This window comes from Drosophila grimshawi, unplaced genomic scaffold (genome assembly GCF_018153295.1).
Source record: "Drosophila grimshawi isolate 15287-2541.00 unplaced genomic scaffold, ASM1815329v1 contig_44, whole genome shotgun sequence".
NCBI lineage: Eukaryota > Metazoa > Arthropoda > Insecta > Diptera > Drosophilidae > Drosophila > Drosophila grimshawi.
Window position 1 is genome coordinate 6163300 of NW_025063240.1, and position 21067 is coordinate 6184366.

Consider the following 21067-nt stretch of genomic DNA (forward strand, 5'->3'; position numbering starts at 1 on the left):
AAATGACCTAATTTTGCACGTGGTAATGCGTAAACTAATGCAAGCTGATCATTTCAACTAAAATATTTATAATTTACGAGAATAATGTCGAATATATATAGATGTCTCTGTGACTTGCCATCATATTTAATTAAAAATTAAATCAACAGCACTGATTGCCATTCGCGTGTCAACGTTCGACCCGTGTCATATTCAATCGATAGTTGCTATCTACAATCGATAGTTGCGTAGATTAAAACAAGTTGTTTTATTGCGAAATTGAAACGTTTACTTTAAATGAAATGCAATTGCTTATAAAAGTGCACGGTTGCTTTTTGTTGATCTCGTTGACGGCGTTGCATATTTTATAAAATCGTGCACACGCGCGACGACTGCTGCTGTGCGGCATTTTGGCCATTCTGCAAACTCAGCTCGCTGTCCACTTTGTTTTTGCTGTAATGCGGCGGCTGCGGTTCATCTGAAATCGAAGAAAAAATAAACTAAACAGGTAAGCAATTTGATTTGAATTTGTTGCCATGCTCACCTTCGATTTGTACGGCCTTCTCGTTGCGGCATGACAAACGCATGCCATCTAAAAACTGCTGGACGATCCCCTTGCTGTCCGTGCTCTGGCGGCGCTGCTGATTCGGCTGCTTGTTATTGGTGCTGCCTTGGGCCTGATTGCGCTGCTCCTCCAGGGCGCGCAACTCCTCCTGCATTGCCTTCTTGCCACGCTCCACGACCGCATCGAGTGGATCGTCATCAAAAGCATGACTATTGCTGTTCATTGGCTCGAAGATGTTGCCATTTCCATTGCGTCCGGCGGAATTGTGATTGGAGTTCACCGATGCTGTAGTACGCTCATCTTCCTCCCCCTCGCCCTCGCCATCGCCCTCATCAGAGGCTGCTGTCGTCTCATTAGTTCGCTTCTGGGCCGCTGCCGTCTCCTCACGCACCGGTGTCGTTGTGGGCGTTGTTGTGCCCTGCTTCTGCTCCTTGGCTGCCTTGATCTGAAAAAGCGATGATAGGTTCTCTTTCGCGCCATGCATTTCGCTGGATATCTTGCTGGTCATCGAGTCCATGGCCTTGCCCATCGATTCCTTAGTGCTGGCGGCCGCTTTGGCTACACTCCTGCCCGCCCCATCGACAGTATCTCGGACGCCATCCGCCATGCGAAACAAGCCCTGGCCCGCCCCATCGACGGTATCCCGGACGCCATCTGCCATGCGAAGCATTCCCTTACCCGCCCCATCGACGGTATCCCGGACGCCATCCGCCATGCGAAACAATCCCTGTCCCGCCCCATCGACGGTATCCCGGACGCCATCCGCCATGCGAAACATACCCTTGCCCGCCCCATCGACGGTATCCCGGACGCCATCTGCCATGCGAGACATACCCGTGCCGGCAGCATCGACGGCGTCGCGTGCTCCCGTCGCCATTCGGTCGCCGGCAGCTTCGACGGCATCGCGTGCCCCTGTGGCCGCTTTCTGCATGGTCGTCTGCACGGAGTTGCGTGTCTCCAGCAGTTTGGATTCGATGGCATTGCCAACGCTTTCAGCTTCTGTCTTCTGTGCACTGACCACCTTGTCCACATGCTGCTCCATTTCTTGCAGCATCTGCTCACCCTCCGACTCCAGATCCTCAACGGCATCGGCCAGTGTTTCAGGTGGTGTATTAGGCATTTGCTCTTCCACCTTGGCTGTCACATCGATGCCATTGTTGATGAAACGTATCTCATTCACCACCTTGCTGCTGTCCAGTGCATCCTCGGTGGTTGTTATTTCCACCGCCAACTGCTCATCCTCTTCGGTTGGTGGCGTCGGCGTTGAGATGTGTATCTCCTGGCGATGCACACTCTCCGCCAACGGATTCTCCTCGACGGTGTCCAGACTATCAACGAGTTCGGGTGAGGTGCGTTCGATCTCATCATGTCGCATTGCCGCCTCGTAGGAGAAGTTGCGTATGGGCGTTCTCTTAATCGTGTGTGGCGTGCTCGTATTGCTGCTCTCCGGATATGGTGTGTGTGGACGCAGCTGCTTCTCTTGGCTGCCCTGCGACGGCAGCTTCTCTTGTGATGGAAATTTGCTTGACCCCAGCGATTCTGTCGGGGATTTCTGAGGTGATGGCGATTCCACTGGTGGCGTTGGCAACCGTGCTATATTGGTATCGGTGTCTGCTGTTGTCTGCTGCTGAGTTTCTGGACTCTCCGGCGGTGCTGAGGGTTCCACTTGTTCCGTGGCATCTGGCTCAATCATAGCTTCGCTTGTTGCCGCTGCAATCGGAACCGATTCCTTGATTATTTCCGGCTCCACTTTGCTGTTTTTGAGCTCTTCCATTTCTGTGTTTCCATTTACATCTTCTACTGCTTCCTCCATTGTCTTAATGCCTTCGATATCTGCTTTCTCCACATTGTTATTGATATTCTCAGTTTGTAATTTTTCCTCCTGCTCTGATGGTGGCTTGTTCTCCGGTTCTGGGTCCGGTTCTGGGTCCGCTTCGTATTCCTTGGACATGTGCTTCACTGCCTCCAGTGTGGCCACGCCTGCGGTTGCAACTGCAACGCCGGCACCCATTGCATTGAGTCCTTTCCCCGTCTCCGGCTTCGGTTCTGGTTGCCCCTCCGGTTCCGCCTCCGTCTCCGGCTCCGTTTCCGGCTCCTTTAAGGCCTTCTGCTTGGTGAGACTTTTGCCGCTGGCGCCACGCAACTCTGTATTGCCATTGAGATCCTTCGGCTGCAGCACAAAGCTGCGACTCATGTAGCTGTGCGGCTCCATGGGTGTACCCACTGTAGCCGACATATTGGAGGATCTGGGCAGGCCCTGCACCAAGATGTGTTGATCCCCGACGGCAATGTCGAGCAGTCGGAGATTTTTAAATTTGGAGATCTCGCGAAACGTTTTCAGATGATGGCCACTCTCCGAGAAGGTGGTAAAGAACTTGTTGGCCTTGCTGAGCACCGCATAGAAGGAGAAGCCCTTGACCATCTTCCAAATGGGACCGTTCTCCTCGCTGTCATAGTCATAGAATCGCTGAAAGACCAAACTCTTATTTCGCAGCGATTCGAAGCTGCGATAAATGTTGCCCACATTGGTCACTATGAAGATCTCGCTGGCCTTCGATATGTGCATGAAGATGATCTGCTCGCTTTGGGAGAGATTCTTCTGCAGTTCCGTAAACTTGGGAAAGACAAACTCATTGAGGCGGCCAGTGAGAAACAGATTCCCGGTGGCCGTGAGCACCAATGTGGACTGTGGGCCACAGGCAAACTGTTGGACCAGTGCATCCAGCCGTATCTCCACGGGATGTCCATCGTAATCCTCCTCCAGATCACCCAGTTGCTGTTGTGAATTCGATCCGCAGCCAATTAAGCGACCCTTAGCTGCAACAAGTTTGGAATTTGATTTGGGATACTTTCCCCACTTGGATACATTCCACTTTGGATACTCACTGGTCAAGACCACAAAATGCTCGTTGCCCGCCTGCAGGGCAATAAAGTTATCCGTCTCCTCGTTCTTTGATAGATAATCATCGAACTCCTCGAGGCGAAAGGGTTTTCGAATAATCGCACATGGCTGCTGCTCCACCACCGCATCCACAAAATGCTGCGCCACATGGGTGTCCGTGGGGAAAATGTTGCGACCCGTAAAAAATATCTCGTTCGAAACTGCAAAGGGTAAATATAATATAAACGGGTGCTGTAAGAAGCGAAGCAATTGCTTTTATAGTCCCCATAAAACTCGATTCGATTTGAGCGTGTTTTACGCATCTTATTTTGCCTTATAGATAACAAGTTCAACAAAATTAGAAGGACATTTTAGGCACGCCGTTACATACCCTTTTAGCAGCCAAATTGTCATCTAAGTTTCACTATAAATTTAAAGCATTTACCAATTGTGCCTAGGAAAGCTATTTGAGATATAGTTGTCCGATATTGATCGAATTCTTCGCATTATAAAATGCATAACTGGTGACTTTGGTTAGGATAACTTGATAAATAAAAAGTTTTTTATATTACTCGTCAAACTATCATTCTTATTTCAGTTATAAGATATAGTAGTCCGATGTCGACGATGTTTTATCCAAATGTGAAAAAATGTATTGAGTAAGTTTGCCTTGAAAATCTATATCAACTTGGCTAGCGATGCTGATGAGAACACTTCATAGCTAAACAGTCTATTACACAAATTTAATAATAATTAGAATTTCATGAACAAGTTGTTCAAGTTTCAAGGTTTCTTGAAATAGTTATATCTATGAGAATGAAAATAAAATAAAATAAAAAACAATATAAGATGGAGAAGAAAACACCAGTTGTAAATTGTAGTCCACACTTTTGATTATTATTTACCTTTGCAGTTATTCAATAACCATTTTATTTTAAATTAAATTTTACTATCATTTAGCAATTAATTTGTTATAGGTTTTTGGAATTGTTCTGTGCACGTGGCACACAACTGATGACTTATGACTTTCTACTTCTATCTGGCTGCACTTTGTAGCCCTTTGGCCTGTAAAAACTTACGTGTCATTATCACTGCCCAATTGTTCCCAAAGGCGGCATCACTTATCTTCAAGCCCAAAGTTTTAAGCGATTTGACGCAAGTCGGTTTATTGACTATATCGCCATTGTTATTGTTGTTGTTGTTGTTGTTGCTGTTGTTTTTGTTGCCATGTCCGCCAATGCCCAGCTGACCATAGTGATTCTCGCCCCAAACAAAAAGACGTCCTGATTCTGTAATTGATAAGAACATTTTGACATTAACTTTTACCAATTTTCGGCTCGCTCTGTTGCTTTCTGTGTTTTCCAACAACTTGTGACTTTTATTGATTCTGTGCGTGTTTGTCAAAGTATTAAACTTTCTAAGTGTGTGTGTGTGTGTGTGAGTGTGTGTAGCACTGCCAATCCCCAAATTATACAACTGTCCAAGTCGCCAACTGGATTCATTTGTGTGTTTTTTGTTCTTGTTTTTTTACCTGACCCGCTTTACGTTTCAATTACGAACTGAGTTGGATTTTAGTTTTACTCTTTTGGCTTTTGGCTTTGGTTCTGTTTCCCATTTGCTCCTAAGGTATTTATTTATTTTACATGCTTCGTGTGTGTGGCCCATATATTGAGTGGAGCAGCCCCGTCTGACCTCATTAGGTTGCCACATATTGTTCGGATTGTGTTGTGATTTGAAATGCTTATTCAAGCCAGCTTTAATACGTCGCAATATGGTCAATACAGTTACTTATGTAAGCCAGCATGAACGTGAAATCAGACGAGTTAGCCAACATGGGCCTATTATGGTCTAAGAAGCGTCTTGGGCGCTTTTGGGCCTGGGTCTCGAGTTGTTGGGTTAACATAAAAGTGAAAGTGCGCTGCGTGATTATTATTTAAAGAAAATTGCAGCGAACATGCAACGGAAGGCGGCGGCATGCCACAGACACCATAAAAGACAGTCGACAGGCGATTTGACCACATTGAAATATGCAGAAGGCTCTGCGTTTAGGCATTTGCATTGAAGGATTGCATGACAGACAGGCAGCCAGACAGACAGCCAGAGGGACACCCAGGGGGACAGACTGTTGGTGGTTAGACTGACAGTTGGTGGCTAACTGAAACGTGTTTGCTTGTCCGTTGGAATGGGGTCATTTGTGTTGTGTTTGCTACTTTTTTTCTTCTATTGTTGTTGTTGTTGTTGTTTTAGCCATTTACCGCATATAACCGCACTCTGATGCGGACCGGATATCAAACGCTTGACCGGATCGTTTTTTATATAGAAATAGCTTTGCGTATTCTCCGCCAAATGGGACTTGCCCAGCGTAAATATGGCACCGCTGCTGGGTATATCCATCTTGTTGTCCACACTATATATATATATATATATATATATATATATATATATGTATATATATATTCTCGATATATATTTTGATTCCTGTTAGTTTTGAATTTATTCAAGTTTCTCTGCTGGCTTTATTGATTTTGGCATTAGGCATTTGCATATTGTGCCGGCTGCATTTTAGCTGGTAACTCATTGGAAATATTTAACACCAACTATCTACAATATGCACACACATTAATATACAAAAAAACACAACAATGTCATTTGTCAGTTGCGTGCTAGAAAGTTTTAGATATTCGCGACAAATTGTTGGAACAATTATTGTTAGACAGAATTCCCAATCGGCACTTGTGGTCAGTTGAACGTTTCGACGAGTACTGGTCAAGCTAGCCAAAGAGCTGCCCATTTCTAGCCAGGACATCGACTACGACTACGACACACACACACACACACACACACGCCCCCTCTCTGTAAGCCCTTTTTAGTTAGCTGACTGACTGACTTGCCCCCCATAAATATGCTATGAAATTGTTTTGTGCTGTTCGCCTGGTTGCTTAGGCGTCTTTTGTTGCCCCATTGGTGTACTACTCCCCTCTCTCTCTCTGTCTCTCTCTCTCTCTCTCAGTAGTGAGTCACCCTACCTTCGATGGTTCTGTTCTGTTCTGTTCACAATTACAGCTACTCGGGCAGGTTAAGTTATTCCAGTTTGTGAACGTTTTGTTGGGGTTATGGTCTCCTACTTGATGTAGTCGTATTATTAATGGCATTTGTGAGTAATGTGCGCAAATCTACAACTTCAACTCAAATGTTAAAAATAACATAAAATAGTATTTAAATCTACACATTGGGGCTGTAACGCCTACCTTTTGCTGACCTGTTGACATTTGCATAACCAGCTTGGCAACTTTTTTGCCAGAAGCCACGTTTGCCAGAATTTTACCGATTTCTCCACTAAAACTTAATTAATTCGTTTACTTTGTATGCAAAGTAGTAGGCCCCAAAAAAAAAAGAAAGAAAAATGGGAACAAAAAAAAAAACTGGGTTTAGGTCGCCTGATTCGTTTATTCGTTTTATGGTCTTAAAGGCGCCTCCAAAGGCAATTAATTCGTGCTAACCGACTTGAAATAACTCTCACCACTTGCACTGTTCGCAGACAATTTGCGTCAATTAATTGATTTCTTGGGTTGCATATGAGAACTTTCCACTTAAGTCTTATGCAATCGCAATGCGTCGCGTCTCAACTTGCCCCTGAAATGTCAAGAACAATTTGCTGCGTGTGTCATTAATACTGTTATTATATGGACATTAAAAAGTGATACAATTTTGCTGCACCTACCAATCTATAGATAATATTTGCTTTACGGATAGATTTTTAAAGTGAGCCGTCTTGGAATATAGCTCATTAGTTGTGGCAAATACTAAGATTGCTTTTGAATTTTGTATAGATTACAGGGTTTCTCTGAGTTGGGAGAAAACTCTTTTTTAGAATTTTTTCTATTTTTGAAAATCATTTGAAATTAGGCTTTAGTAATCAAAGAATTTAAGAGATGGTATTTCATAATTTCTAATACATAATTAAACTTTTGCAACAAAACATTTTGTGTTTTAAAAGCCAGATCTTAACCATGAAGAAGAATGAAGATATAGATATAGATATATCAAGAATTCAGTATAAATATAACCGTTTCGTTGCGAGTTGTTTTAAGGCATAACAAGTCAATATTGATTTGATCTGTGACAATAATTCAGACACATGCACTGCTTATCTACTGGTTGCAGTTATGATCTGCAATCCAATACAAAAACTGACTATATCATATGACAATGGGGTTTGCCCACATTTTGCACAGCACGAAGGTGCAACGTGGTCGACTCATATGTACACACAAACATATACAATCGTATAATGACTATATATATCCACTCCAAAGCCTGTCTGTGTAATTTATGAGTATCGTCCAAAGGACTTTATGTATTCAGCTGGCTGCAGTTATTGCCACAGACAGAGGAGGTGGTGTCAGCTTAATGGTTCGGCGCGGGGGCCTGCTTCTGCTTCTGCTGTTGCATGCCGCCATTTTCGATATGTGTGCCGACTGTCGGCCAATGTGCCAGTTACTGCCCCACACTCCGCAAACTCCAACCACATCTTATGCGAATGCAAATTTGCTCAAGAATCGCGTTACGTTGAACTCGAACAGAGGTCGATTCTACAAGTTCTTCAACGTATTTTTAGTTGAAGTATCTAAAGAAAAAATAGCATTGTATATGCGGGCATCAAATTCTTATAATTAACGACAAGTACATTGAACTCTATTGAACGTCTTCCGCTGCCACTGACGTAAACTACAACGGAAACAGCTGTTGGAACTCTCAAGTGTCTCCCTCTTGGAATGCTTAGTGACAAATCAATCGGCATTTTGGGGGCACCCAAGTCAACTCAACTCAACTCAAGTCAAGTCAAGTCACTAACTGTTGTTTTTGACCGGTTGATTGAACTTGCTATTCGCTGTGGTTCAAAACAATCGATTCAACGTAAGTTGTAAGTGGCAAATGAAAAGCTCTTGGGGTAAGCTGGCAGCCGAAAATAATAGAATTGTTTGCTTGACCTTCAGCAGCTGTCAAGTATGGATTGCATACCCTGTAAACTGATTTATTCGTTGTACAAAGTGTGAAGAAAACGGCAGAAGACAGCAGAAGATAATTATTGGCCATATCTCCAAACATACAGGTTATATATGATACTTTAAGAAGATATTGCCGCAATCGAAGTAAATAGATTACTTTCAAAGCAGTAGACAGCCTATCTTTATACGCAAATAATATATGATATGTGATATATTGTATTGGAAGTGTTAAGTTTATTCAAAAATCTGCATCGTGTTTTGAGAAAATTGAGAATATAAAGATTTTTTTTATGGGTTTTTTGTTGTGAAATGATTAATTTTATTTATAAATTTTTAATATTTGTATTTCATTAATATAACGATTTTTATTATAGGTTTTCTGATGTGGAATGATTAATTTTATTTATAATTTTAATATTTGTAAAGGGAATTTTTTGGTTAGCAGGCTTCGAACAAAGGAAACACGTAGTTGATCCACGTAGCTGCTCCGCCTAAGGAGTATCTTACAGTTACGCTTTACTGCATTTTTGCCTACTTTTGTTGACGGAATTATATTCGTCTTTTCACAGGAATCTGTTGTTTTTGGTATATATATTTTATTGGCTAACCCTCAGAGCTTGACCCACACGTACACACACTCAAACAAAGGCAGGCTGTGTGTGTTTACAAAAACCCAAAGCAAAAAGGTGCAAAAGAGAAAAACGCGCAATGTATTTGGGTGTTTTGATTGTTGTGCTTCCCATTAGCACTGGTAGGGTCCACATTGTCAACGTCATGAGCACGTTTCGCCAATTTATTTTGCCGACTCGCGTGGCCTTTATGATTATGTGGGCAGGAAATTCAGAATAACAAAAAATATGAAATTAGCTTGAAATTAACTGAAAAAGAACTAACACGTAGTCTGCTTTTGTGCGCTATAATTACAGAAACACAAAATGAGCGACAAGAGTGAAAGTCCAAAGAGGGAGGAACCCAACGAAAGTGAAACTGTTTCAATGGAAGCAACCAAGGCAAACGAAACAGCCTCCAACTCTCCAGCAGAGGAGCAGCAAACTGAGCCTGCAAGCGAAAGTAAAAGTAAAAATGAAAAGGAAAAGGAAAAAGAATATCCAATAACAACAGGAGGTGCCACAAAAGGTGAAACTAAAAGCCAAATGAATGACCCCACAACCAAAGACGCAGCAGGCGATACAGTCCATGGCCAGGACGCGTTGCAGGCCTCGCCGCAGGACTTTGCGGGCTACGAACAGCATGTGAGCTATGCGGCCGATGGTGGCGCAATTTACACGGATCCGAGCACAAAGCAAAAATATAAATGGTGCAACACGCAAAACAATTGGCAACTCAGTGGCGATGAGGCGTCTTCAGCTGTCAATCCATATGAGAATGAGCACTACAAGTGGTGTCAGAAGACGCAGCAATGGCTGCCCAAGAAACAGTCGACAAATACCGCAACAGAAACGGAACACTACAAATGGGATGCGGAGCAGCAAAAGTGGCTGCCCAAGCAGCCGCCAACGAAGGCGTCACCTGGTCAGGATGTGGTCTATGGCGTCGATGAGAACGGTGATCGCACCTATACGGACAAAGATGGTGTCGTCTTCTTTTGGGATGCGAGCAAATCCGCTTGGTTCCCCAAGATCGATGATGACTTTATGGCACGCTATCAAATGAACTATGGTTTCATTGACAACACCAGTGCCGGGGAGCGCGAGAAGGCGGAACGCGAAGCAGCTGAGGCCAAACGCAAGGAGGACGAACTGAAACGCATGACAGCCGAAGCTCAGGCGGCCATGAATGCACCACTGATGGACAAGGATGGTGATCCAACAGCAACAACAGCTCTTGGCAAACGAAAGGCACAGGATCCGCCAAGTAAGTCGAATTGAATTTGATGTGTAATTCCAACTTAATATACAAATCTTATGCTTTCAGAGTGGTTCGAGATGGATCCGCTGCAGAACACCAAGGTCTACGTATCCAATTTGCCACTGGACATCACCATCGACGAGTTTGCCGAGCTGATGGGCAAATGTGGTTTGGTCATGCGAGATCCGCAAACGCAGAAATACAAACTTAAATTGTATACCGAAGCGGATGGACAAATCAAAGGCGATGGCTTGTGCGATTATATCAAGGTGAGTTCTAAGTCAGCATAAAGTGTTTAATTTATATCGATTTATATATGTATATATCCACATGCTCCAGATATTGTATCAAATATTGCGAAACATCAAAAATAAACTCGATTGATTTGCTGTTTGTTTTTTTTTTCAGTGTTTTGTTTAAAACTTTATTTGTTTGTTTAACTAAATTAAATCTGCTTGCATTAATATTAAAGATATTTTAATATGTATTATCAATATTATTATTATTATTATTATATATATTATTATTTTAAGATGCTCATAATATTCAGTTGTTGTGTTCTTGTATCTTGTATTCTTTGCTTTATATTCATTTGATAAATATTCACCTTAGTTACGCTGACTATTTTTGATCTCTGTGTTGTTTATAGTAATATAATAATAATAATGATATATATGTAGTTTAAAATTGGTTAGTATTTGTTTACTTGGTAATTTTAAAATGCATTTACTTGGCTGCTAAAAATTGCTTTTCACATCTCAACTTTCTTTCATTAAACATAAAAAAAAAAAACAAAACACAATCTGAAACGAAATCATATCGCGAGAGAGACTTTCTTAATGTTATACGGCTAACATTTCATTTTTTTTTTGTTTTTGTTGTTTGTTTTTCCGTTTTGCATTTGAGGTACATATTAAAAAATACAATAATTTTACATTTAAGCATACAATAATTATTAAATATAAAATATATATTTATATAACCTAGTTTGTTAGTATAATAGTTTCGCTTAGCCTTTGCAGTGGCTTTCCTTCTTCTTGTATTTTTGTTATTTAATCTTTTAGGCATGTTACAGATAAGTTGTTATCAAAAAAGCTCTCCTATCATATTTTTTCTTTTGTTTCTTTCTTAAAATTATTGCTTCCTGGCCAGTAGGAGAATCTTGTGGGATAGAGGATTGGCCTTCTAAGTAGATTTTAGACAAAATGAGGTGAGAAGGAGACCGCTGCCAGCCGCTTAAGATTAAGCCAACATTATATCCTTGCTCCAAATAAGTTTTCATTGTTCTGTGCTATATAATTGTTTTTAAAAAATTGTGTTGCTATATTTGTTTATTTTCTTTCTTTTGTTTCGATTTATTTAAAATGCTTTTGCTAATTGCTATTTTGGTTATTAAGGAAACACTGTGTATGTGTGTGTGTGTGTGTATGTGTGTGCGTGTGTATATTTGAGTGTATTGCTATGCTAGTTTATCATATATATATATATATATATATATATATATATAGATATATATTTATGTATAGTATATATATATATATTAGCTGTACATTACTATATATAGTCATCTTTTGCCTGACAAATATTTCACGATCCGAATATTTTCAAAAAAGTGTGCGACTATTGCAAATGCTATTGTTGTTTGAATTCAAAACTTTTACTTTCGTTTGTCTAATGTAAATAATACTTGTGTGTGCGAAAGCAATAAAACAATAACAAAACAAATTCAAAAAGAATCTAAGAAGAAGGAATGAAAACAAATTTGCTTCCAAAAATATTTACGATATGTTTTCTTAACTGTTGGTTAGTGTGTGTAGGTGTGTAGGTGTGTGTGTGTGTGTGTGTATGTGTGTATGTGTGTATGTGTGTGTGTGTGTGTGTGTGTGTGTGTGTGTGTATGTGTGTGTGTGTGTGTGGGATTGTCTGGGTTTGTCCGGGTGTATGTATAGGGGCTGTGCATGGGATTTACTGTATACTGTGTAGGCGAATAGCCTCCTGTATCCGCTTAAGCTTCGTTTGCTCCCTTGCCATTAGCTGCTTCTCGCGCATCTGCTTGCGCTTCTTGCGCATCTCAATAAACTTCTCCTGATCCTCGGGAGACAGTGCAGCGATACGTTCTGCATACTTGCGACGCTTTTCCTCCAACTGTTGAGCTACATCATCGTTGGCACTCTTTAGGGCTTGCTGTAGACTTTCGCTCTGTGGCGTCTTGGCGGCTTCGGCTGCTTTTTCTGCTTCCTGCCGCTGTTGGCGCTCCCGTTCAGCGAGCTCGATTTCGTACTCCTGTTGGCGCTTATGCGCCTTCTCCGCCTCCACCAGCTCTTTGCGCACTCGGTCCTCTTCTTCGGCTAACCTGCGCTCCTCCGCCTCCCGTTGCTCAATCTCTGCTTGACGCTGTCGCGTCAGTTGTTCACGACGTGCTTCTTCCTCTCGCAGGCGTTGGATTTCGCGCTGCTGGAAGAGACGCTCCTTCTCGAACTGCTCCAGTTCCTGGCGTTCCTCCTCCTCCTTCTGGGCGCGACGTATTTGCTCCTGTCGTTGGCGCTCCTTCTCCGCCAGCGCCTCCTCTACAGCCTTTTCTTCGCGTATCTTCGCCTCGTGCGCCTCCTGCAATATCCGCTCCTGCTCCGACTTGGCCTCGAGCAGTCGCTTCTCATGTTCCTCGCGCAGACGCTTTTCATTGGCTAAACGCTGCTCCGCGTTGCGTCGATCAATTTCATCCTGTTCCGCCTTTTGCTTGCGCAGCTGCTCCTCGCGTACTTTTCTCTCCTCCGCCTCACGTTCCCGCTGCTTCCTCAGCCTCTCCTCGCGCATCTGACGGGCTTCGTCGTCGATGACACGTTGACGTTCATCTTCGACCTGCTTCCGCTTTAGTCGCTCCTGTTCGCCTTCTTGTTCCTGCTGGCGTTGCTGCTTCTCCAGTTCGCGTTCCTGTTCCTGCTGGCGTTGCTGCTTCTCCAGCTCGTGTTCCTGTTCTTGCTGGCGTTGCTGCTTCTCCTGTTCGCGTAGTTGTTCTTGTTTCTGCTTGCGTCGCTGCTTCTCCACTTGTAATTGCTGTTCGTGGTGTTCGCGCTCCTGTCTCTGCTGCTCCTCCATGTTGCGCTGACGCAATGCGTCGGGTTCACTTTGCTGCTGATGCTGCTGCAGTTGCTCATGATGCTTTTCCTCGGCTGCCTTGCTTAGAAGTCTCTTTTCCAGCATCTTGTGGCGTCTCTCCAATCGCTCCTTCCTACGCAACTGCCTGCGTAGCTCCCTCTCCCGCTGACGCTGCAGCTTGCGATCGAATTGCGTCAAACGCGGGTGAGTTGTGGGTCTGCGGGGCTGGGTTGCAGCTGTAGATGGTATACCACTTCTGTAGAACGCGGGAGTTGACGGCGTAGTTGAGCTCACGCCTGGTCGCTTGTGTGTATGATTCTTAGGCCGATAGTTAACATCATTGGGATGTTTCGCTGGGTGGCGACGAGTGCCAGCACGCCTGCGACCGGGAATAGTCATTTGTTCGGCGCTGCCTTCGGCTACAACGAGTCGTTGATATCTACAAGTAAACAATATTATTAGTTTCAATTCGGAAAATCTGAAAGCTTTGTATGTAAGAGTATAAAGAGTCACTTTTATTATTAAGCGGTTATTTAATATTTATTTTCTAAATTTTGCCTCTTTGAACTCTCCTCTTGCAGGTGGAGTCGGTTAATTTGGCCCTGGAGATTCTAGATGAGTATGATTTGAGGGGTCACAAGATTCGAGTGCAGCGCGCACAGTTTCAAATGCGTGGCGAATACAATCCGGCGCTAAAGCCCAAGCGCAAAAAGAAGGACAAGCAGAAGTTGCAGAAAATCAAGGAAAAGTAAGTAAAACAAACAAAATGATGTCGAAGACAACTAGTTGAATATTATTTCTAATTCACAGATTGTTTGACTGGCGACCCGACAAAATGCGTGGTGAGCGCTCAAAGAATGAGAAAACGGTTATCATCAAAAATCTGTTTGTGCCCGAACTCTTTGAGAATGAAGTGGAACTTATTCTGGAGTATCAAAATAATTTGCGCGATGAGTGCGGCAAATGCGGCATGGTGCGCAAAGTGGTCATCTATGATGTAAGCTCAAATGATAGTATAGACTTAATTACATTGACATCTAATTTGTTGTATATTACTTTTGCAGCGTCATCAAGAAGGCATAGCACAGATTAACATGTCAACGCCGGAGGAGGCGGATGTGGTCATACAAATGATGCAGGGTCGCTACTTTGGACAGCGTCAGCTAAGCGCTGAACACTGGGATGGCAAGACGAAATACAAGTGAGTTGCACTTACGAAATATACCAAATTGAAAACTAAAACATTATGTGTACTCTTATACAGAATTGACGAATCAGCGGCCGAGGCAAGCGAGCGTCTAAACAAATGGGATGAGTATCTGGCCGCAGAGGATGCGATCAAGCAGGAAGCGGAAGAGGCGCCCAGCGAAAGTCCACTGGCTTCAGAAGCCACTGCATAAGGTGTGCGTTGTGTTCATCGTACTCAGTATTTAGCTAACAATTTTTGATCTTGTCTTGCAGCTTTGTTATGTTTATTTTGCATACCTGCCATCCTTGCCACGTCCGCCTACGACCTCCAGTACGACCTCATTGGCCAATGCATTGGGATATGTGACATTCCAGCGATCGTAGATCTTATAGCGATTTGCTTCACTCACTTTTGGCATCTTGTGCTGGCATATGAAACGCAGTTTGTCCGGGCAGGAGCGTGCTGACCAATGATATTTCAAATTTGGATCGTAGACACCGCAATTTTTATCCAATGGGTTGCTGTCGGAGAAAAGTTGCACATAGCTAAAATGTTGCTTAAAATTAAATGAACCACAAAAACAAAGTGCAAAATTTAGTTTAAAGTGCATTTATACGTACGTTGGATCCATCTGATTAAATGCATCGTAGGTCAAATTGCGACCACTGACGCTCCATTGCCAGTAATTGTTGTGATGGTCATAGGTAGCACCAATCCAAATGGGGTCATGCGCTACCAAGATTGAAAGATTATTAATATTATTAAGCTCTTTGAATATATTCCATCCTATATATTGTTAGCTGTAATATTTCTTTAATTCTGTTCGATGGCGGTGAAAGCCATTATGAAAACTTAAAAAATACCTCATAAATTTAAAAAAAAATAAATTTTTCGTTCCTTGAAGATTTTTTGTTCTGTATTTTTTAATTTTATAGTCTTTCTAGTTAGCATTTCCTGTTACTTAATTGGTTTACATAAACAAGCTATGTTGTTCTAGCATCGAGATTAGCTGACATTTCTCTTTACCTTTCTTTCGGACACTGACCTTGTTTGCCAGCTTGATGTTTTAACTTACCGCCCGTCTGCGAATCCTGTCGCTGTAGATAGGATCTCAGCTTGCGGTCCGCTTTCTTTGTGGGTTCGGCCAGATTGGCGTTCTTATCCTTGCAGAAGAAGTGCGCCTCCAGCCAGTTGCTGGGCTGCTGCACCAGCGAGTAGCAATCGGTGCCGACGCGCTGAAATTGCGGCGGGCACATGCCGTACATGCGATGATTGTGCACCTTTTTCGGTGGCACTGACACGCCCCCATCCTGCGGTGCAAAGCTGACACCGGCCCTGGAAGCGCTCGAATGTAATTGTGCCTGGCTTGTGCAAGCCACTGCAGAGAAGGTAGTTAATATGATATTAGTATTAATAGGTTGGGTGCACAATGCGGATTTTACTTACATAAACCTAAGGTAATTACTAGGCAGCTCAACATCATTTGGCAGCGGTTGTTGCTCATCTTTAAAATTCCTTGTTGCAGCTGTTGTTGTTTTTGTCTTTTCTTTTGGTTGTTTATAATTTATTTTCCTTGCTCTCGTCTGTATCCCGTTGGCAACTGTTTACATCGCTATTTGTATGCTGAAGTGCTGAAAACGTGAATTAAATATTGGTAATTTTTATTATTATTTGCATAATTCGCAACTCGGAAATAACTTATGCTGTTTATCATAACCATACATTATGTAGAAATGTTAATTTTATTCAAGAAAATAAAAAAAAACCCCTAGTTTAATGTTTCCGCTGATGAGTGATGGCGACGCCAACGCAAAATGATAAATTGAGCTCGCTAGAAATTTTTGAATGGATTTGTTTGATTTATTAACGATTCATTCATAAACAAATTTGACGCTCGCTTAACTAGCTGACCATAAAAGCATTCACAAACTGACCAAACAACGAGAACAGCACGAGCCCATGTCTTACTTGACCAACTCGGCTTGTTGTCTGTCAGCACATTTGGCTCATTTAACTCAAGTTTTGTTAGTGTGTGTCGACTACCACTTAACACTTTTAGCCATTGGCTGGCTACTGTTGGTAGTTGATGTTGTTGCTGTTGTTGTTGCCACTGCATTTTATTTACAATATGCTTATTTGCATTTTGTAATTTGCCTTGGCCCATTGGGCTCGACAAATAGACAGTTTAATCTGTGCGTGAGCATTGTCAAATATCATTTGAGCTCTGTATTAATAAACGACATAAAATTTGCTTATTGTCATTGTTAATTGATAATTAAGTGGATTGTGTATGGATAATAAAATACATTTTATTTGTAGTTTATTGATATTTTGGAAGCCCCAATGAAATCAACTCAACTTGGCAGCTTGATTAATCCAAGCATCATTATGCAAGTCACATAGCATTCAAAACTATTGATGAAAAACGATAATATTTTTTAGCGCTTCTGATTTGCTTCAATTTGTTTGTCTAGTAAAAAATGCAGCTGCAATTGTGTTGTTGTTTAATTGAATTGAACGAAATGTTATTTAAATATCATATTTAAAACATGACTATTTGTTTTGTTTTTGTAATTATTTGAATAAAAACTGGATTTTTGAATATGCCAATAATTTTGCTGAGAGCCAAACTAAATTGAGGACCGGATTTAGGTTTGGCTGTACTTTTTTAATCTGGTTCGGTTCTAGCTTTCCAAATAGAATGCAAATAATTGGAACTACATTCTCGAACTGGTTTGCTTTAAAACCTTTTGACAGACTCATCACGGCGTCTCTTTCGCTGTTCGTACTCATAGCACAGTCGCTGCCAAATGGCTTCGCACATGTGCAACAGACGCTGATCGTGTTTCTTATGTTTGCTGTCCTTTCCACCTGCGAATCGATATTGGGAGCGTATCAGATGCTTAGCCTGGCGCAGTTGGCCACGCTGAATGAGCGATATGCTGTAGAAGAGCTTACAGCGGGCCTGTAGAAAAGTATTGCCCACACGCAGACCAATTGCCAGCTGCTGCAGCGAGATTTTACCAGCTGTCTGAGCGCAGTGTTCAAATTGGTCGCCCAGCGCAGAATAGCCGCCGCCGAGCGTGGACAGCCAGCACATCAGTTGCTCCAATACGATGTGCTGCCAGATGGTATGGGATAGCATGCTCGCCCACTTGTAGTCGATGGCATCAGAGCGCTGGGGTGGACGCAATTTTAGCCACAGCAGCTCTACTCCAAGCTCGTGCAGCAACAAGTGACGCAGCACCTGCTGCTGCAACAGTTCCCGCAGCACATAGTTGGCACTAACAGCATCCATCTCCAATAGCAAACGGCGCACAATCTTGCTATTTACCTGCCTGGTTTCCTCTGCGGATTGAGGTGGGATCGGGCGATTATAGTAGTGGTAGCATCTCCAATAATCACAGATGCACACAATCAATTCCATGCTGAGTTTGGCGAGCTATTTATGATCCTATTAAATGGCTTAATTTCTTGCATACTTTTTAGCGGCAGCAAAAATTCTTATTTCCTTTTCTATTTTAGCCGTTTCGTCGAAATTTCCTTACTCTACGAATTATATTGAAATGCTAGCTATGTTTGAAATTCTGGAATTGGACAGTTCAGTTATTCTTAAACTTGCCAGTCTCGTATCTGGAATTGTCATGTAATTTAGTATGCACCAACTCTGGAAACAATATCAATACAAAAAGTGCTTGCTTTGGAAGAAAAACTGGTCATCGCATTGTAAGTTACAGCAAAAGATGACTAATACACTTTTTTTTATCGGTTAACACACATCATGTGAGTTAGTCACATGAGTACGGAGAGTTAGTAGGTAATGCAAATGAGGAAATAAAATTGGCAGCTGTTCAGCAGAAGACTAATGTGAATATTGATCTTAATATAAATATATGATTAAGAAACTATTTTAATAAGTAGAAAGATTTATGGTTAGTCCTGTGTGATTTTTCCGACTCCCACCGAAACAAAAATATAACTTTCTCTCTTTCATTATCCAAGTGCCGCACTAGATATATGTTTGTATCATATAATTAAGACAGCTGCTCATTGTTTGTGCCTAACTCAGTGTGTGTGTGGCATCCATCGCGAATCTGCTGGCCATTTCAATTGTTATTACGAGCGCGTCATTTCCACGACTAATCATATATAATTTTGCTGTTTGTGTTTTAAAATAATTCATGCTTGTGAACAGCACATAAGCAAATTAAAAGTGCCGCCATGCCTAGCTCTAAGTCCCAAGTCAATTGGCACGCACAACCCGCTTGACGGCTTTAGCAGACACTGCGACTGTCGCTGGTTGGTTGGGAAGCCCATGGGGCCGTTTGGAGTTACACAGACGAATTCCTCAACGATGACGTCGGAGACAACGCCTGACATTGGCAAGAGGCCTCCGTCACCGTCTCAGGTTCAGTTGCTGATGTAATTGTTGTCAGTTTGTTTATTCGGTCTAGCTATACTATGCATATGTAGATTCTGCCTTGATACGCGCTGCACATTTGTTTGAATAGCCAATATAAGTACTCGAGTGCCGGGCAAACTAACACCCACAACTAGTCGTAAAGCCACTCATAAAATTGTTGACTCTCTTATGATATGCAAGTGGGCGACATTTGAGTGATTTACGGCCGCCTTTGAATTGCAGCTCAGAGTGGGTAACAACATTCAAATGGCATTCGATGACAATTTACATCATATTCATACATACACATATACATATGTACTGTGTACATATGCCCCCAACTGAAAATGAACGTCTGGCTGACCTTGATCTTGAACTTGATGGGCGTGTGTCTGTGTCTGGGTCTGGGTCTGGTTCATTATGTATGTATTTATGTATATAGCAGCATGTATATATTACAGCATCGACGCATTTATCGCAACATCCATCAGAGACATGCAGCTGCGATGAAGTCATTGTTGCTTTGGTTTTAGGATAGCCCCAATCGAAAATGTGTTTTTAATTTGTTTTTCAATAAATTCAACAAGTTCTCGGAAACTCAAATCGTAAGCAGACCCAGTAAATGACAAAAACTCGCACGAAACAAATCAATCAACGGGCCCAAAAAGGCTTATGGAACTCCAAAATTTTACGAGTTCCCCGCCATTTTCGGGAGTGCACCACGGCCAGATACCCAGCGTAAATAATTATTGCCACTGTGCAAGTGATGATAATGAAAATGGAAAGAATAGAAATTGATTCTATACAAATAATATCTAAATAGCCAACTGAATTGCTAGACTTCAGGGAATTGTAGAAGCAACATAACTCTCTACACTTTAGTTAAATATTCCAGGGTATTCATGGTAGCCTTTATCTCCACATTCTGCGACGCTGTTCTCCCTTTATGTTTTTATAGCCTTGTTCGCCGAAAACTTAAGATCAAAATTAAAATCTCTCAAAAGCAGCGACATGCGAAGAACGCAGAACTTTTTGGGGGTTTTATGTTGCAAATCCGAGCATATATTTTAAAATTGAAAAAATTGTTTTGATGTGTGATAAATGAGTTAAGGGCGTGTTTAGACCGAAACTAAATGATTGGGTATTATTTGGAGAATGGTGAGCGTTGAGTTGAATTTAAATAAACCTTGAAATAACACACTTAATATTTATGCAAAGCATAGTTCAAAAAACTCCAAAAAATCTAAGTAAGCTTTACTCAGCTCGTATATACAAATTAATAATAAATGCAAACAAATTTTGAGCAGATCATTCAATCAGCACTTTACAGCATTAGGAAGCTAGATGAGTGAATTCTTAATTGAGATAAGCACCCACACATCAATCCTCACTCACTCGTCTAGTCAGTCAATCAATCAATCAGTCAGCCAATCAATTGAAAGCGAAAAGCAGCAGCATCTTTTCGTCTTAACCTCTTGATGCGGGTTCAATGCGAACAGCTGCCTCATAAATCTTGAAAATGCTTTCGGATTATTAGGTTTTATTTTGGTAGCTTGCAAACCGGTTGGGATAGCAAAACAAATTGTCGACATTATTCTTACAAAGTCGCAACAACGAAACGCAAAACAAAAAACGTAAGCAAACCAAAACAGCAAAATAAAAACTTGCTTCCTATATTTTAGATTTGGCAACTGTTGCTCCCACGACACACACATTCTAATTGATACGGATCGACCGAAGTTAACCCGTTCTGGGCATAGTTAATTTAGTTGTAGACAACTAATTTAAGTAAATAATTAGCATAAATTCAGGAAAAATTAAGCAAACCGATAAGAAATGTTAAAATAAATTCCAGTTTGTTGTTTCATTAAAATAATCGTGTACGCAATGTATTAACTTCATAAATATTCAGATATTCTCGCATACATATTGCAGTTGTGCTTCCGCTCTTAATTAATTTAAGCGACTTTTATTGATCACATCCATTGGATATCGAAAAGAGGCAAAGAAATGGCAAAAACTATATATTGTATTGGTATTTTTGAGGCTGAATAATACCCTGAAATATTTATTAAAT

At 41.8% G+C, this 21067-nt stretch overlaps 4 protein-coding genes across 5 annotated transcripts in view; 1 reads left to right on the forward strand and 3 right to left on the reverse strand.

Moving 5' to 3' along the window:
• Positions 1-344: 344 nt before the first annotated feature.
• LOC6558825 lies at positions 345-5819 on the reverse strand. The gene is made up of 5 exons (XM_001985070.3): positions 5681-5819; positions 4505-4714; positions 3431-3646; positions 524-3361; positions 345-457 (listed from the first exon to the last, which is right to left on the reverse strand). The coding sequence occupies exons 1-5, from the start codon at positions 5817-5819 to the stop codon at positions 345-347; spliced, it is 3516 nt and encodes a 1171-aa protein (XP_001985106.2).
• LOC6558836 (HIV Tat-specific factor 1) lies at positions 425-14928 on the forward strand. Its single transcript, XM_001985069.3, has 8 exons — positions 425-487; positions 9361-10309; positions 10370-10572; positions 13981-14147; positions 14210-14396; positions 14464-14600; positions 14664-14800; positions 14861-14928. The coding sequence occupies exons 2-7, from the start codon at positions 9370-9372 to the stop codon at positions 14797-14799; spliced, it is 1770 nt and encodes a 589-aa protein (XP_001985105.2). The 5' UTR covers positions 425-487; positions 9361-9369; the 3' UTR covers position 14800; positions 14861-14928.
• The window catches only part of LOC6558840 (trichohyalin), a 45969-nt gene continuing 36733 nt past the window's right edge, over positions 11832-21067 (reverse strand). Inside the window, exons 3-7 of one of the 2 annotated variants that reach the window (XM_001985068.3) lie at positions 16035-16219; positions 15664-15966; positions 15209-15320; positions 14885-15109; positions 11832-13838 (exon numbers count right to left, since the gene is read on the reverse strand). In XM_001985068.3, coding sequence (XP_001985104.2) covers positions 12269-13838; positions 14885-15109; positions 15209-15320; positions 15664-15966; positions 16035-16092 — 2268 coding nt within the window. In that variant the 5' untranslated portion in view covers positions 16093-16219 and the 3' untranslated portion in view covers positions 11832-12268. Of the gene's footprint in view, positions 13839-14884; positions 15134-15208; positions 15321-15663; positions 15967-16034; positions 16220-21067 lie in introns of both variants that reach the window. The other variant, XM_032739416.2, reaches the window with a different exon arrangement.
• Positions 17098-18162, reverse strand: LOC6571334 (uncharacterized protein F58A4.6). Its single transcript, XM_001997500.3, has one exon. It carries the CDS (start codon positions 18013-18015, stop codon positions 17329-17331), a length of 687 nt encoding a protein of 228 aa, XP_001997536.2. The 5' UTR covers positions 18016-18162; the 3' UTR covers positions 17098-17328.

Bases quoted from the DNA above. Each gene is read 5' to 3' on its own strand.
- LOC6558825 (XM_001985070.3), bottom strand. From the start codon at position 5,819: ATGGATATACCCAGCAGCGGTGCCATATTTACGCTGGGCAAGTCCCAT. The intron at 4,715-5,680 runs GTAAATGGCTAA...TATCAATTACAG, and splicing joins TCAGAGTGCGGTTATATGCG to AATCAGGACGTCTTTTTGTT. The intron at 3,362-3,430 runs GTGAGTATCCAA...AACTTGTTGCAG, and splicing joins GCATTTTGTGGTCTTGACCA to CTAAGGGTCGCTTAATTGGC.
- LOC6558836 (XM_001985069.3), top strand. From the start codon at position 9,370: ATGAGCGACAAGAGTGAAAGTCCAAAGAGGGAGGAACCCAACGAAAGT. The intron at 10,573-13,980 runs GTGAGTTCTAAG...CTCCTCTTGCAG, and splicing joins GCTTGTGCGATTATATCAAG to GTGGAGTCGGTTAATTTGGC. The intron at 14,148-14,209 runs GTAAGTAAAACA...TCTAATTCACAG, and splicing joins TTGCAGAAAATCAAGGAAAA to ATTGTTTGACTGGCGACCCG.
- LOC6571334 (XM_001997500.3), bottom strand. From the start codon at position 18,015: ATGGAATTGATTGTGTGCATCTGTGATTATTGGAGATGCTACCACTAC.